A 13,342-nucleotide genomic window follows, 5' to 3' on the forward strand; every position below is an offset into this window, starting at 1 on the left:
TAAAAATAAATAATTAAAAAACTAATTTATCTATAGAAATTTAGAAGTTAGCAAAGATATTGCTTTCAGTGTCCTTTTCTGGATATTTCCCTTTGGTGTTCTGCATTATATACAGAGGTGGACAAAGTACATACATCAAGACAAAAATTACAAAAATGCTGTCTAACTGCTTGATACACAGAACGCTAGTGTTAGAGGGTCATTTTTTATAATAAATGAAATGAAAACAAGTATAGGATAGAAAAAGAATAGAGAACACTAGTGTTAGGGGTAATTTTCTTTTAAATAAAAAGAAACCAAGTAGTGAGAATAGAAACAGAATAGAGAGTGCAAGATTGCTAAGGACTGCTTGGATTGAGTTGGGCAGGTCAGGTATTTTGTGCCTCTTTGGGATGGCACGATAAATGTGCCATTCACTTGCAGAACGCAAGCTTCTGGAGGACACATTAATCTGAAACAGTACATTTAGGTAAAGGCGTGCAAAGCCAGTGGTTGTTTTGCAGGTGTCGGGGCAATTTAAACTGACTCTCATCAGCATAAGAGACAAACTCATTCTTATTTATTAAAAGGTTTTATTCTTTGCAAAGAAGGTCAACAGTCATACAGACACACAGGTTGCTGCAGAGTGCGACAAACGGGGAGGGCGCTCCTCCACCTTTATACACTCTAGGCACTCAAGGTTACAAGATCACAAGCTCTCCACAGCTGTACTTTTCCATACATGGTGAAAAGCTAGAAAGAAACACTCCACTATATTTCATGAGCATATAGAAAATCATGTAAGATCAACCAAAATGAATTTTTCTTCAACACAGGCAAACATCAATGCCTTGAATTTTATGCAAGCAGCTATTGGTAGCCAGTGCAAATTGATGAACAGAGGTGTGACATGCACTCTTTTTGGCTTGTCAAAGACTAATCTTGCAGCCACATTCTGGATTAGTTGTAGAGGTTTGATTGAACTGGCTGGAAGACCTGCCAAGAGAGCATTGCAATACTTCAGCCTGGACAGAACAAGAGCTTAAACAAGCAGTTGTGTAGCATGTTCCAAAGGGCCTGATCTTCTTCAACAAACTAATGTTGTATAAAGAAAATCTTCAGAACTGGGCAGTTTTGACAATGTGAAATTCAGCTGATCATCTATCACAACTCCAAGGTTCCTGGTTGTCCTTGAAGGAGTTATGGTTGATACGCCTGGATGTTGAAATTATGATGAAGTGATGGGTTTACTGAAACCACAAGCAGTTCTGTCTTGGCAATTTTGTGTTGAAGGTCTGTTAGACATGCTGAGATGCGAGCAGGTCATCAGGATGGAATAAGAGGTAAAGTTGAGTGTCATCAGCATAGCAGTGATATAAAAAACCATGTTTCTGAATGACAGAACCTAGTGATGCCATGTAGACAAAGAAGAGAATTGGTCCCAGAACTGATCCTTGAGGCACCCCAGTGGCTAGATGTTGTGACTTGGAGACCTCACCCCTCCAAGATAACTCGAAGGACCTATCTGCGAGGTAAAACACAGACCACTGGAGTGTGGTTCCTGAGATGCCCTTTGCCAGTATGTTGACAGAAGGATCTGGTGGTTAACCGTGTCAAAAGCAGTGGACAAATCCAGCAAAGGCTTCAACAACCGAGAGCAAGGCAGTCTCGATTGAATGCCCACTTCTGAAGCCAGATTGGTTACTTTCCAGGGAAAAACACCAGTGTGAAGAGATGTGTTAATGATGTGAGTAAGTCCAGGTACAAATGAAGAAAAAATGGCTTGAAGGAGATGAGATGGAATTGGATAAAGTGGACAAGTAGCAGGATGATTGGAAAGGATGAGTTTTGAGACTTCTGCCTCAGAGAGAGGAGAGAAGGACGTGAGCAAGTGTATGTTTGCTGGTAAGTTGTTTGACAGATTGTGGTGTGGAGAACTTGTGCTGATGGTTTTAATTGTATTAAAGAAGAATGTGGCAAAGTTGTCACCTGCTAAAGATGGAGGGGGAGGAGGAGGACAATGGAGAGAGGAAAATGTGAGGGGAAAAGAGAAGAGCATGCAAGAGTTAGATGAACTGTTAATTTTATTGTGGTAATATGTCCTTTTTACTCAAGTAAATGTACTTCATTACTGTCCACCTCTGATTATATATTGTAATGTATTAAAACAAATTCAGCATCCCCAAAAACCATATTTCTTCATCCTTTACTTTTTTTGAAATGTCAGTACCTTTGTGTTTTTATGCAATCTTCTGATGACTCTGAATATTTTTTTTCTCTTCTTCTGACTGAGATGATTTTGTTGTTTGCTAACTGTATATAGAGAGCAAACGAGTGAGAGTGAAAGTGAGAGAGAGAGATGGAGAAGTAGAATATTGCTCTATTTTTTCTATGGAAAAGTCTGAAAATTTAATCTGGCCATTAGTCACAGAACTGAATATTTATCACACAATAACAACACAATGGGTGTTTACCACACAGTCTTATTTGTCAGTATGTTTAAATCAGGTTTCTTTTGAGGACAGCTGTCATGGAAATCAGTGTTTATGACAATCTGCTCTTAAAAATAATTATCTCATTCTTTCTCTCAGCATGACAAGGCAGCTGGAAGCAATAGGGGTCTACAGTCCAGCTAAAAAAATATTTTCCCTTGCTGGATTAAAAACATCAAATACATATTCAAATTGTCTTTTCCCTAAGGGACAGCCTAAGCAACACAGATGCTCAATTGTGACCATAAGCTTACTTGTAATAGTCCCTGCTGTTCATTAAATATGCTAAATGACCATTCAAACAAGACAATCACAGTTCAGACAATGAAATTGAAAAGGATAAATGAGGGCAATGAAAAGACCTGATTACTGAAAAGAAATATAATTTAGGTATGGAGGAAAAGACAACAGGGACCATCATTAGAAATAAACCGGTGAGAGGCATTCATAATTTATCGCAATATGATATTTGATAATTAACTGACCAATTACAGCGATAAGGTGAAGGTCTCTTTCATCTTTCTTTTTCCTCCTCACAATAAAAAAAGCTCCAACCCGAGCTTATGAATTTGTGTTATCATTTGGTCACTCTTCATGTTTTTCATGAATTTGAACTTAATCCAGACCCTGCGGTGCATCAGCTTGACTGCACAAAAAACCTTCGATCTTTTGACTTGGGAATATGAGTGGGCAGTTTTTAGAGGAACTCAGTGGTTACACAAAAAGGCAGAATACATTTTAAAAAGCCTTTGTCCTACAGCGTGGTACATCTGCAATGTCCGTTTTCTTCACTGCTGTTGGAATCACAAGTCAATGAACAGATTATTCAAATAAATTCCTCTCATACAGGTCTCCCAGTGTAACATGTTTTAAAACATCTCATGGCCCTCCCTCCAAACACTGTGTGATTACGCTCAAAAACCTAATATGAGCATATTCTTAAACTGGCAGTTAAAGTGTATTGTTTATTTTTCTTATCTTTCTTTTTTTTTTTTTTTTTTTTTTTTTTTGCAGTTTTACACACAGATAGAATGTTTCTCAATAGTTCAGATGATTTTTCTAATTGTATGGAAGCCCGTTTCCGCCACTGAATAAAAAATAAAACAAGGTAGGCCTAATTGCGACTTTTTATCTCAGAATTCTGACTTTTTTTTCTCGCAATTCTGAGATATAAACTCGCAATTCTGAGATATAAACTCCCAATTCTGACTTTTTTTTCTCAGAGTTCTGAGATATAAAGTCGCAATTGCGACTTTTTATCTCGCAATTCTGACTTTTTTCGCAATTCTGAGATATAAACTCCAATTCTGACTTTTTTCGCAATTCTGAGATATAAACTCGCAATTCTGAGATATAAACCGCAATTCTGAGATATAAACTCCAATTCTGACTTTTTTCGCAATTCTGAGATATAAACTCCAATTCTGACTTTTTTCGCAATTCTGAGATATAAACTCCAATTCTGACTTTTTTCAGAGTTCTGAGATATAAAGTCGCAATTGCGACTTTTTATCTCAGAATTGCAGTTTATATCTCAGAATTCGGAGGAAAAAAAGTCAGAATTGGGAGTTTATATCTCAGAATTGCGAGTTTACATCTCAGAATTCTGAGAAAAAAGAGTCAGAATTGCGAGTTTATATCTCAGAATTGCAGTTTATATCTCAGAATTGCAGTTTATATCTCAGAATTGCGAGTTTATATCTCAGAATTGCAGTTTATATCTCAGAATTCGGAGGAAAAAAAGTCAGAATTGTGAGATAAAAAGTCGCAATTGCGAGTTTATATCTCAGAATTCGGAGGAAAAAAAGTCAGAATTGCGAGTTTACATCTCAGAATTCTGACTTTTTTCGCAATTCTGAGATATAAACTCCAATTCTGACTTTTTTCAGAGTTCTGAGATATAAAGTCGCAATTGCGAGTTTATATCTCAGAATTGCGAGTTTACATCTCAGAATTCTGACTTTTTTCAGAGTTCTGAGATATAAAGTCGCAATTGCGAGTTTATATCTCAGAATTGCGAGAAAAAGTCAGAATTGTGAGATAAAAAGTCGCAATTGCGAGTTTATATCTCAGAATTGCAGTTTATATCTCAGAATTGCAGTTTATATCTCAGAATTGCAGTTTATATCTCAGAATTGCAGTTTATATCTCAGAATTGCAGTTTATATCTCAGAATTGCAGTTTATATCTCAGAATTGCAGTTTATATCTCAGAATTGCAGTTTATATCTCAGAATTGCGAGTTTATATCTCAGAATTGCAGTTTATATCTCAGAATTGCAGTTTATATCTCAGAATTGCGAGTTTACATCTCAGAATTCTGAGAAAAAAGAGTCAGAATTGCGAGTTTATATCTCAGAATTGCAGTTTATATCTCAGAATTGCAGTTTATATCTCAGAATTGCGAGAAAAAGTCAGAATTGCGAGTTTATATCTCAGAATTGCGAGTTTACATCTCAGAATTCTGAGAAAAAAGAGTCAGAATTGCGAGTTTACATCTCAGAATTCTGAGAAAAAAGAGTCAGAATTGCGAGTTTACATCTCAGAATTCTGACTTTTTCTCAGAGTTCTGAGATATAAACCGCAATTCTGAGATATAAACTCCAATTCTGACTTTTTCTCAGAGTTCTGAGATATAAACCGCAATTCTGAGATATAAACCGCAATTCTGAGATATAAACTCCAATTCTGACTTTTTCTCAGAGTTCTGAGATATAAACCGCAATTCTGAGATATAAACTCCAATTCTGACTTTTTTCAGAGTTCTGAGATATAAAGTCGCAATTGCGAGTTTATATCTCAGAATTGCAGTTTATATCTCAGAATTGCGAGTTTACATCTCAGAATTCTGAGAAAAAAGAGTCAGAATTGCGAGATAAAAAGTCGCAATTGCGAGTTTATATCTCAGAATTGCGAGAAAAAGTCAGAATTGCGAGTTTACATCTCAGAATTCTGACTTTTTCTCAGAGTTCTGAGATATAAACTCCAATTCTGACTTTTTCTCAGAGTTCTGAGATATAAACCGCAATTCTGAGATATAAACCGCAATTCTGAGATATAAACCGCAATTCTGAGATATAAACCGCAATTCTGAGATATAAACCGCAATTCTGAGATATAAACCGCAATTCTGAGATATAAACTCCAATTCTGACTTTTTCTCAGAGTTCTGAGATATAAAGTCGCAATTGCGACTTTATATCTCAGAATTGCGACTTTATATCTCAGAATTGCGAGTTTATATCTCAGAATTCTGACTTTTTCTCAGAGTTCTGAGATATAAAGTCGCAATTGCGACTTTATATCTCAGAATTGCAGTTTATATCTCAGAATTGCGACTTTATATCTCAGAATTCTGAGAAAAAAGAGTCAGAATTGCGAGTTTACATCTCAGAATTCTGACTTTTTTTGAACAAACATACAAATGACTAATTATTCTCCATTTCTGTGTTTTGCGCTCGCGGTTGGACAGTACCATTACCGCTGGGGAGGGTGCGGGAGGGGGGACGGCGCGCACAGCTTTCAGACACAATATTCTTCATTTCTTTATATTTCTGAGTTTGAGGCAGCTTCTATCGCGTTATTTTAACAACAGCTGTCAAGCCAAAAACGTATTATTGTAACATGAGAGGGAGTATATGAATGCACGCAGGTGGATTTCTTTCACTCTCGCATAAAACGCGCTTTCATCTGTTCTTGCTCTAGAATGATCGTATCTCCTATATTTAATGTTGTAAGATATCGACCAAGCAAGGCATCTCCGATGAAAATTGTAAATAAATTAAGGATTCATTATTTATTAGTTAGTAGCCTATTAGTTATTATTTTAAGTATTTTTATTATTTTTTATTATTATTTTTATTTAGTCAGTTATATATGAAGGGTTCAGATGCAAAAGCCTCTAAGTGCTATCTGAAATTTCCTTCTAAAATGAGAGCATTTTTTCTCAGGTACAGGTTCTTTTAATTGTCATTAAAGTGAAATAACTGAACATAAACATAGGAGCCTGAGAAAAATGCTCATTTTAGAAGAAAAATTCAGATAGCACTTAGATGCTTTTGCATCTGAACCCTTCATATATAACTGACCAAATAATTTAAAAAAAAATACTTAAAATAATAACTAATACTAACTAATAAATAATGAATCCTTAATTTATTTACAATTTTCATCGGGGATGTCTTGCTTGGTCGATATCTTACAACATTAAATATAGGAGATAAGATCATTCTAGAGCAAGAACATAGAGATGAAAGCGCGTTTTATGCGAGAGTGAAGGAAATCCACCTGCGTGCATTCATATACTCCCTCTCATGTTACAATAATACGTTTTTGGCTTGACAGCTGTTGTTAAAATAACGCGATAGAAGCTGCCTCAAACTCTGAAATATAAAGAAATGAAGAATATTGTGTCTGAAAGCTGTGCGCGCCGTCCCCCCTCCCGCACCCTCCCCAGCGGTAATGGTACTGTCCAACCGCGAGCGCAAAACACAGAAATGGAGAATAATTAGTCATTTGTATGTTTGTTCAAAAATCATATTCAGACGCAGCATTCATCTAGTTCATTTTGATAGTGCAAATTGAACAAAGCACTGCAAAGCCTTACACGGAGAGTGGTTTCCTATTGCGCGAGAAAGTCAGAGTTGTGAGATATTAACTCGCAATTGCGAGAAAAAAAGTCAGAATTGCGAGATAAAAAGTCGCAATTGCGACTTTATATCTCAGAATTCGGAGGAAAAAAAAGTCAGAATTGGGAGTTTATATCTCAGAATTGCGACTTTATATCTCAGAATTGCGAGTTTATATCTCAGAATTGCGAGAAAAAAAGTCAGAATTGCGAGTTTACATCTCAGAATTCTGAGAAAAAAAGAGTCAGAATTGCGAGTTTATATCTCAGAATTGCGAGTTTATATCTCAGAATTGCGACTTTATATCTCAGAATTGCGAGAAAAAAAGTCAGAATTGTGAGATAAAAAGTCGCAATTACCTTGTTTTATTTTTTTATTCAGTGGCGGAAACGGGCTTCCATACAATTCTTCTAATTCAATGTCTAAACATAAGGGGACATCTCAGGAATAATTTTGTACTGTAATGTAACAATGCAGTGGATTCTAAATAGTTGAGAGGTGTCATTTTACAAAAGAAAACATTGTATAATACTTTGTTTTATGAGTGACAAAGTGTGTTTGATGAATGACATAATTTTAGACATCTTTGAAGTGTTTTGGAAGATTTAATACATTATAGATAGCTGTATCCTACTTAATTTGTCAAAGAAAAGATTATTAAAAATAGTGATAGTGGCTACTTAGATTCTGGAAGTGAAATTTTACTGCTGTGCCAAATAAGATGGTGACTGACTGAATTAAGACTTAAGTACTGAGAAATGGGTCCTAGTGACTGTTTAAAAATAAATAAATAAATAAATAAAACATAGGACTACATTAACATTTACATTATGTTCCTTCACCTTTCATATAAAGTTGCAAAGTCCTCAAAACAAATTGTTAACGTTTAGGTTATGTATGTGATGTAGCATGTTTAGCATCGATAGCCTAAATGATAGGTGCAGGGTAGGAGCTGGAAAAACATTGGTAGGCTAAATTGCTAAATTAAATATATTTAATAATACAAACAATAATATTTTACTCCAATTAATTGTATTTCAGGAGTTGATGAATTTACGTAACTGCAAGCCTCCGTCCCATTCTCTCGCGGGCAATTTGGCTGTTTTGTTTGTTTTCCCCCAAACAGTTTTAATAAGTGTATGACTGGAAATCAGAGTTTATCTAATGAGTGAAGTCACCGGCATTTCGTGCGTAAACGGGAGGCGTACAGTGCCTTCATTTCACCACGCGCGCCACTCTTCTGCCCAGTGTGTGCTGGGAACTCACAACGACAGGTTGTTGACGGTCTGTTATGAGGACGAGACGCGTGATTCAATTACAAATATTACGAGCTCTATAAGACATTATGTAGGACTGAGCATTTGTGCCGAACGGCAGCTAGCAGTATGATTGGAGACATCGAGACTTCTGGAAAACATCCAGAGATCTAACAGAGGCTCCTGTGTTATTTGGTTAGACACTAACAAACTTCATTCTTTCCTATTATACTGGAGCATTAATTATGTTTCTCTTCAGAACTTGGTCAACTGTAAGACTGGTCGCCGTTTTACTGAGTTTGGGGATTCACCAGAGCAACTGGAAGGCAGTAAGTTATCAATGTGTGATTCTATGCTCTTAACATTTATACAAAATATTGTAATATGTTATTGATACACTATATATAACAATTAATTTTGTGCAGTTCCATGATTTTGATTACAATTATTGAAAGTCTTTGCAAATTGATCATATGCATTGTGGCCAGTGATTTCTGCTATGGGCAGAAATTTAATATGTCCCTGATATTAAAATTGGTTAGGCTAGTTGTATAACATATTTATGGATTTCCCCCCCAATTAACCTCATTGTAGGTTAAAATACATATTCACTTATAGGGTGTAATGTTACAGTATAATTTGGCTACATTATCACTATTTCTATTCACCTTTTTTGTAACAAATTAATTTTTAAAAGTGCAAATATAATTAATATGAAATAATTAAATATGTAATTATAGTTATGTTGAAATAATTAACAAATACTGCTTTAAATTGGGTATAGCGTGACAAACCATAGAATTAAGTGGGCTTTCTTAAAGTATGTCATGGCAAATATTAGCATTTGCTTCCAGAATCAGGTGAGATTTCCTTGAGAGATATTTGCATATTTATTTTAGAAGGATCACACTGTACCACTGATGTAGACAAAGTATGGTGTATGCTGTTGGAATGACATGTCATACAACTTAAAACTGTTTTAAAATGGCCCTGAAATCAAAATATATTAACATTTTCCTCCAGATTCAGGTGGTTTTCTTGAGAGAGACTTACATATCTATTTTAAAAGGCATTGCACTGCACCACTGACTTAGAAAATGTATAGTGTATGCTGTTTGAGTGGCATATCGTAAAAGTGAAAGTATTCGTAATAGCACTGCCTGCAGATTTAGGAGAGATGTCCTTGAGAGAGAATAAATATAAATGTAAAAATAAATAGATATGCACAAAAGATACATTTATTTTAAAAGGCATTATACTGAGCTAATGATGTAGATGAAATATAATCCATGCCATTTGATTGCCACTGTATCATCTAGGGATCAGTCCAGTGCTATATTTAATGTGCTGTATCGGCTATATTTAATGTTGTGATGCTGATGTGTCACAGATGTTGATTTGATTAGCAGTACTGACCTGAGATCCTGGCCTCCTTTTAATGATGTTTTGATGACCATTTCCAGTACAGGAACACTGTCATGTTTTAACCGGCGTGGCAAAATTAGGTTCCTGTTATGAAAATTAAGCGTGCAATTCATGTGACTGATTGGCCTTCAAAAAACAAAACAAACAAAAAACCCCACTCAGGATTTCCAAACCTTTGTGTTATGCAAAGGTGGATCATCATTCTAATTTCTGAGGATCACAGGCTTCACAAGAAGAGCACAAATCAATATTGTAATTAAATGTAGTTGTTGTTTGGTGCTCCCTCTAATGATATGGCTTTCCTTTCCTGATTGGAGGTTCATTTCCTATAATAATGATTCCATGTGTTCATGAGCCTCTTCCTCAGGGCCACTGGATGCTATCTGACTAATAACAGGGTTCTTATCGGTCAGTTATTTTTCTTCTTTATTTGCCCTATCTACTTATTCAATATTTCTGATCAGGTCACCAGTGCAGAGGCTAGAGTTATTCAAGACAACAGGTGTCTATTTACTTATCTGTTTGAGATATTTAGATATGTGGCCATAAAGGGATTTTTAGCACACTGCTCTATCATTTTTGGGCCAATGATACATTTCATGGTGCAAATTTGTGGGGAGACATATGGAAGCAGCCTTGAATACCCTTTATCAGCAGATGTGCCATAATTGGTTTTGCTGAGATAGGAGACTTGACCTTTTGGGGACTTTTAGAGCCACATGGGAGCAGTCAAATCCTGTGGATTGTTTAATTGAAACCAATTGCTTTATTGCCCTGGTGTGTCACCAGTGCTGGTAGGATACAACTGGTTTGTTTGTTTGTTTGTTTTTTCTCTGCACTTCTTTTCTCTCTTACCCACACTGGGGATCCTGAGTGCGATTTTACGTTCTGCAGCTCAAATGAAATTTGTTGGAGTGATGCATCAGGGTATTTTCTCGTCACTTTTCCCTTCACAATTTCTATATGTCCTAATTGAGCCTTGGCCTTGGCTTGAGGAAATGCCAGGGAGATTTGTAGTATCTGGTTGAGTTTAATATGCTAATTACATGCACTGTAAACATAAGAAAAGAGGTTATTATGCATTCAGTGGCATAACATTTTTAAATAACCGCAGCAGTTTGTCTTGCCAAATTTTCCCACACAAATCTCCATCAATCTTTTGAATATTCACACTCTTTATAGATACTCACACACACAACTGAAAACTTGAAAACACGATGTGTGTCTGTTTTTCAAACCAGTGCTTTTTGATTTCTTCTTTTATACAAATATTTAACTGCACATTTATACAGACAGTCTCATTTTAAAATACATTTAGAGGAGAATTGACTAAACAGTTTTTCCATTATACTGTGTGGTGTTTCAAAGCAAACATGCATCTTTTTCCCTAACTACAAAACGTCCAGTTTTACCAAGCGCTCTTTATTTACGCAAATTATATTTTTATAGAATGCAAATGCAAACAAAATAAAATTTCCTTTTCTGGTTTATTTCTGATTTCAATCTAGCTATTTTTATCCTCTACCACCAAATATGTCACTCTGGTGTCGTATTCGGCTCATTTCAGAGTAATCGATGTGTTTACCTTTGGATAAACTTTTTTTGGGGGAGTTTATCATTAGCCAAGAATAAACTTTTAGGGTTTATCATTTACTCACCCTCATGTTGGTTAAAACCCTGTTTTCTGTTGTCTGTGAAACACAAAAGAATCCAAAATACCAAAAACTCTATTACTTATACATACTGCATTGTGCATACTGCATTCCAAGAATTACCAAGCCATATGAAAGCTTTGTAAAAGTCACTATTCTTCAAAAAAAAAAAAAGGTTCCTATCTTTCATAACGTACAAATCTCATTCACACTCAAAGCCTGGCACCAGGTTTGATGTTAATAATGTCAGATTCCGTGTGTAAAAAAAAAAGGTTGATAACAAAAAATTATGTCAGATTCCAATTGAGGCCAATTGTGAGACTTTGACAAGTTTAAATTTACTTTAAGTGTGCCTTCTAATGACTTATATTTTTCTGGAGTGCAGTGGATTACTTTTACTTTGATGTTTTAATCATTATTGGAGTAATTAATGACAATGTATGTTAATCTAAATTTTACATTTTGTATTTTGTACATTGGTTAGAGGCTGAAAAACCTATATAATTGGTGGAAATATTACCATCGCAGTGTTTTGGTGGTGCACAGATAGAAGTCATGGGTATTTGTCCTGTGGCTCTATTCAAATTGTCAACCAATAACTTTCTTTAAAATGGGTTATATTTTGAATTATTACCGTTTTTTCTGCATTATAAGATGGGTGTTTTTTGCTAGGTATTTGAAATCAGTTGTCCGCCCTGATGATTCAGATTCAATTTGAGATGTGTGAGACATGTTTATGAGACATTCTTTAACTTTGTTGTACAAATGCACTGCATCTAACCCTGAGAAAACTTCCCTAACTCATCCACATTCCCTCCTCTCTTATCTCACCTGCCAGCAGACGGCAGAGGTCACCGAAACCAACAGTGCAACCATCTGTTCTGGTTTTGAATTTGGAGAGAACACAAGCACTAGCAAGCACTCGCAGGCAAATAGACAAGCAAACATGCAGACTTTTCTAAACACAAACAGCCGTAAACACATTCACACTAGCGTTTTCACCGACTGCATTAATGTGTGTCCCAACAACATCCATTTCTGCCTATTAGCTCAGTGAAGGCAACATAAACATGACTTTCACCACTGGATGAATAATAGTCAACATAGCTGGAACGTTTATCTTTGATTTCCATGCTGACGTCATACTATTGATTCGATTTGCACGTAGAGGATGATTGATATGACACACAGACCCCTGAGGCGTCCCTCTAGAATAAATACCACAATTCACTTTTTTCTAGTATTGTTATGATTCACCATCTCTGTTTTCCTTTGGAGAAATGTAGGTCTGTTTCAGGAACTTCTGAATCTGTTGCTACTGCTCGTTCCCCAGTAACCTCAGGCTTAATCGGATCATTAGCATTCACCCACCTCTGACTCTCTCTCATTCCTCTCAGGAATAAGTGGGCGGCCATTACAGGTCTTTTTATGCAGCAAAGAGGTGAAACAGAAGCAACTTTTCCTTTTTATGTTGTCGATGAGACGGCATCCCACACATTTTGTCATACGTTCATTCTCTCTTTATTTCTCTGTCTATCTGTAATACATTTAATTATAGTAAATGATGGCATGAGAGGCTCAAATTGGTTCAATGGCTGCTTCGGAGATAATGAGATTTTTTGGACTAATTTTGCTGTGTGGCTGGGGTTTATTGACAAGATGCTTTAAGTCTCAGTCTGATAAATATTTAGATCCTTTATATAGACATACAGTGTATTTCAAATCTGTTAACCCCAAAAAATAACTATTCTGCAGCACTTTTGTCTTTTTGAAACCCATGTGATCTTTCTTCTGTAAAACACAAATGGAGTTAAATGAATGCAAATAATATTTGAAATGTTAGAATTTTTCCTGATTGTCAATTTGACTTAATGGCAAGTGACTGAAATTGTGAAACTGCTCTTTAACCAG

At 35.8% G+C, this 13,342-nt stretch overlaps 1 protein-coding gene across 2 annotated transcripts in view; it reads left to right on the forward strand.

The window, feature by feature from the left end:
* Positions 1-8,358: 8,358 nt before the first annotated feature.
* ghrhrb (growth hormone releasing hormone receptor b) overlaps positions 8,359-13,342 on the forward strand; it is a 34,915-nt gene continuing 29,931 nt past the window's right edge. For both annotated transcript variants that reach the window (XM_058778993.1, XM_058778992.1), the window contains exon 1: positions 8,359-8,683. In XM_058778993.1, coding sequence (XP_058634976.1) covers positions 8,600-8,683 — 84 coding nt within the window. In that variant the 5' untranslated portion in view covers positions 8,359-8,599. The remainder of the gene's footprint in view (positions 8,684-13,342) is intronic.

This window comes from Onychostoma macrolepis, chromosome 06 (genome assembly GCF_012432095.1).
Source record: "Onychostoma macrolepis isolate SWU-2019 chromosome 06, ASM1243209v1, whole genome shotgun sequence".
NCBI lineage: Eukaryota > Metazoa > Chordata > Actinopteri > Cypriniformes > Cyprinidae > Onychostoma > Onychostoma macrolepis.